Below are 4841 nucleotides of genomic sequence, written 5' to 3'. Positions count from 1 at the left end.
ATGACTTTATACCCATAATATATATATTTATTTACATTATTCTAATAAACTTTGAAAAAGATACTTTTTTCAAGTTGTGGTATTAGAAACAGCAATACTATTTGGAAAATAAATTCTATTATGTCAATAAAGTTTAAATCTTATGAGAAAAAAAATCATGCACAAAAAAAAGTTTAACTATGTTTATATATATATATATATATATATATATATATATATATATATATATATATATATAAACTTACCACTTCCACACGGATAGGGAGGATAACTATTAATAGTTATTTAACCTTTAACATGAAAATTAATCAAACGTAATAATTTTTTCTGGGTACATGATACCATACAGCATCCATATCAAACTTGCGCGGTGCCACACTAACATTAAACTTTCATATCAAGGCGGGGGCCTCAAACTAGTGTCCTGCGGGCCACGTGTTTGAGACCCCTGACCTAAACGGCAGCCTTCAAGTTATTTCCTTTAAACGTAAATAGCCAAAAAACTTACCACTTCCACACGGATAGGGAGGATAACTATTAACAGTTATTTAACCTTTAACATGAACATTAATCAAACGTAATAATTTTTTCTGGGTACATGATACCATACAGCATCCATATCAAACTTGCGCGGGCCGCACTAACATTAAACTTTCATATCAAGGCGGGGGCCTCAAACTAGTGTCCTGCGGGCCATATTTGGGCCGCGTGTTTGCGACCCCTGCCTTACACAATCCCTGACTAAGCAGGACATCAGTAGATCACATGTAAGGTTCAAAGATATGTACACAATATTCAAGTATTCAAGAAAAGGTGGACTAAAATACATACATTATTATGGTAGTGTGTGTGTGTGTGTGTGTGTGTGTGTACGTACTTGGCTTTATCCAAAACCGGGTCAACGGAGGCTGTGTTGTCGCCCGAACCACAGCGCAACTCCATGAAGCCAACAGAGTGGGGCTGCTGATGCACACCGTCCTCAGACATGGTGGCGGACTCGCACACGGTCACTGAAAAAAAAAACAGGAGGTTGTTGACAACAAGTTCATCACTTCCAGTCCAGTAATTCTGCTGCAAATGATGAATAAGTAAAACACTCTCTATTGAGTCATGTGCAAAAATACTATCGGATAACGGATGGATAGTTTTTGCAGCGTAATACAACACCCAAACAACACGACGTGGTGTTGAAACCTTGCTCCCCTGCTCTAATTACATGACGGTAGTACACGCACAAGACTCGCACCTGGGTGTTTTTAGTTCAGGTTATTTGGGTTTTGTCACACCTTACACCAGGGGTCTCAAACTCAATTTACCTGGGGGCCACTGGGCCGCATCAGGTTTAAAAAAAAAAAAAACCCAAAAAAACGCATTTATTAAAAACAGAAAAATGAATAAACTTTGCTTTGGTTCCGATTTTCTACAATAAAAGCTCTGATAAAACATTCCACTGTTCTCAAATATCTTAATTTTTATTTTTCTACACAAAATAAGATGAAAAATAAATAAATCAAGAATAAAGAAAATCAATCATTAATAAATAAATAAATATAATAATAATAATAAAACGCAAATAATAAAAAACTTAAGAAACCACATATAGTTGGTGGGTAGACAAATTATTTTTTTCAGATTAAAATGAACAAAGCATTATTAGAGCCCTGTAGACATGACAAAACACGACTATAGTCACATTTATACTCTTTTTATTTACAACATATTGCGCAACTGCAGGGTCTTGTGACACATGCTAACTCGCAAACTAGAGAGCTAGTGACCTAAACGGTAGCCTCCAAGTTATTTCCTTTAAATTTAAATAGCCAAGAACTTACCACTTCCACACGGATAGGGAGGATAACTATTAACAGTTATTTAACCTTTAAGATAAGATTAAGATTAAGATATGCCTTTATTCATCCCTTAGTGGGGAAATTTGTATTGCACAGCAGTACAAAATACACAATATAGAAAAATAAACAATATAAACAACCCAAGTATTAACAAAATTAACAGTTTTTCCCAGAGTTATATACAATACAGTATGTAGATAATATGAAACGAGATGAGATATATGACCAGTCATTGAGATCTTGTTAGAGAGTTAATATGAGGCATTATGGAAATACTTCACATAGAACTTAGTATATTGCATTTAGAGCCCTTAATATTGCACATGGAGGTTAATCAGATATGAACATTAATCAAACGTAATAATTTTTTCTGGGTACATGATACCATACAGCATCCACACTAACATTAAACTTTCATATCAAGGCGGCGGGGCTCAAACTAGTGTCCTGCGGGCCACATTTGGCCCGCGGGCCGCGTGTTTGAGACCCCTGCCTTACACCATAGAACCATTGAGCTCACTTGTTATGCTCGTCGTCTCATTCAATGGCGCTAATATTTTGACCTATATACAGCATTCCATAGCAATACACAGACACAATGCAAATATGGTGGCTAAAAATGTTTCAGCCCAGTGTTGTTTGCCCTGGCCTTTGCTCTCTTTGGGATGTCATAACCTGGGAGTTCAGGGGAGTGAAATCACGCGCCACAGCGGACTCGTCTGCCTTTTCGTGACCTGTTACCTAGTTATGACTGGCCTGGCAGGACAGCTGCATTCGCGTGATTGGGTCAGAGACCAAAGGCCAAATATTTCTCATCGTCCTTTGCAAGGGGCGTCAAACCCGTTTGACCTGTGGGCTGCAGCTTTGACTGAAAAACTGTTCCGGTTGTGTTAGAGAAGACGTTTCACATCCAAGCAGGTTTCATTGATTCATGCTCAAAGACTAGATAGGACAGCGCTGATCTAAGCATTTATTCAGTCGGATTTTTGGTGCAAAACGGCAGTTGTTACAAAATGGTAGAGTGAAGGTAGGTGACCAAACCACCAAAAAGAATAAAATATTGTTACAATACGGTAGAGCAGGGGTCTCAAACATGCGGGACACTAGTTTGAGGCCCCCGCCTTGATATGAAAGTTTAATGTTAGTGCGGCCCGCGCAAGTTTGATATTGATGTTGTATGGTATCGTGTACCCAGAAAAAATTATTACGTTTGATTAATGTTCATGTTAAAGGTTAAATAACTGTTAATAGTTATCCTCCCTATCCGTGTGGAAGTGGTAAGTTTTTGGCTATTTAAGTTTAAAGGAAATAACTTGAAGGCTACCGTTTAGGTCGCTAGCTCTCTAGTTTGCGAGTTAGCATGTGTCTCAAGACCCTGCAGTTGCGCAATATGTTGTAAATAAAAAGAGTATAAATGTGACTATAGTCGTGTTTTGTCATGTCTACAGGGCTCTAATAATGCTTTGTTCATTTTAATCTGAAAAAAATAATTTGTCTACCCACCAACTATATGTGCTTTCTTAAGTTTTTATTATTTCCCGTTTTATTATTATTATTATATTTATTTATTACTGATTGATTTTCTTTATTCTTGATTTGTTTATTTATTTTTCATCTTATTTTGTGTAGAAAAATAAAAATTAAGATATTTGAGAACAGTGGAATGTTTTATCAGAGCTTTTCTCGTAGAAAATCGGAACCAAAGCACTGAAAAAGTTTGTATATTTTTCTGTTTTTAATAAATGTGTTTTTTTTTTTTTTTTAAACATGATGCGGCCCAGCCTTGCCGAGACCCTAGCTCCAGTGGCCCCGAGGTAAATTGAGTTTGAGACCCCTGCGGTAGAGTGAAGGGAGATGACCAAACCACCACAAAAAAAATAAAATATTGCGCATAGTACAAATTTTGGGAAAAACTTTTGACAGTCAATATTTACAGGCCGTCGCGGGCCACAAAAACTGATGTGCCGGGCCAAATTTAGTCCCCCGTCCCTTGAGTTTGACACTTTCGCTTTATAGTATGACACGTATTTCCCATTCAATCTACAAATAAAAATGCTGGAACCTACCCCGGCTAACTTTAGGAGTACACCCTGGACTGATCTTCTGCCTGTATGACCGACATGCTAGGCCGACCGTGAAAAAGAGATTGTAATAGCAAGTCTAGGGTGGAAATATATTACTGTAGGACAGTGATCATGTGACTGACTGACTGTCAGCTGACCCTGCGGCCACTCTCAGCGCTGCATGAGTCAGGGGGTACAGCTGATGTTGACGTGATGAGATAAAAAAAGCAGATGTTAATTACTTTTTGTTCCTCTTTGTTTTCCTAAAGTATTGCCATGATAGTCTGAAGCAATATTTGTTTCCTAAAATGTCCATCAGAGAGCTTGTTTCAAAACATGACCAGAGCTATTTCCCCCCTCTTGAAGGTTTACTGGAAACAAGCGTGGGATAAGCGTTCCTCCCCTTTTCAACGTCTCAAAACCAAAAGTAAAACAAAATCGAGACTGCCAGATGTGTTTTTTTAATCATTTTTTTCACGATTATGCTGGATAATAACAATGCTATATGAGTCCAGCTTAAAGCTTCAACAATTGATGACTCCATCCATTAATCAACCACTATTTGTTTTTTTTTTGTTTTTTTTCAAAATGTAAATATCCTGGCGGCACGGTGGTCTAGTGGTTAGCGCGCAGACCTTTTAAATTAGTGGTCATTTTATTAAAAGTCATATGAGAAACAAAAACAAAACGACAAATACAGTTGTATCTTTTGGACAATCGGGTTACAGAAAAAGTTAAAATGTCAATTGAACATAAGAATGTTCAAATATTTAGAAAATGTAAAAAAAAAATATGAAGTCAAAAATATACAGCAAGAGGAGTCATATCGTAATGACAAAAAAAGTCACAATAATAAAAAATTATGTAATATTATGGGCGGCACGGTGGACGAGTGGTTAGCGTGCAGACCTCACAGCCAGGGTTCAAT

At 37.2% G+C, this 4841-nt stretch overlaps 1 protein-coding gene across 2 annotated transcripts in view; it reads right to left on the bottom strand.

Annotated features, from left to right (window-relative positions):
• The window catches only part of acsbg2 (acyl-CoA synthetase bubblegum family member 2), a 35182-nt gene that overhangs the window by 21875 nt on the left and 8466 nt on the right, over positions 1 to 4841 (bottom strand). For both annotated transcript variants that reach the window (XM_058072906.1, XM_058072905.1), the window contains exon 2: positions 878 to 1010. In XM_058072906.1, the coding sequence (XP_057928889.1) occupies positions 878 to 987 (110 nt within the window). In that variant the 5' untranslated portion in view covers positions 988 to 1010. The remainder of the gene's footprint in view (positions 1 to 877; positions 1011 to 4841) is intronic.

This window comes from Doryrhamphus excisus, chromosome 5, assembly GCF_030265055.1.
Source record: "Doryrhamphus excisus isolate RoL2022-K1 chromosome 5, RoL_Dexc_1.0, whole genome shotgun sequence".
Lineage (NCBI taxonomy): Eukaryota > Metazoa > Chordata > Actinopteri > Syngnathiformes > Syngnathidae > Doryrhamphus > Doryrhamphus excisus.
This window is presented reverse-complemented; position numbering and strand designations above follow the sequence as displayed.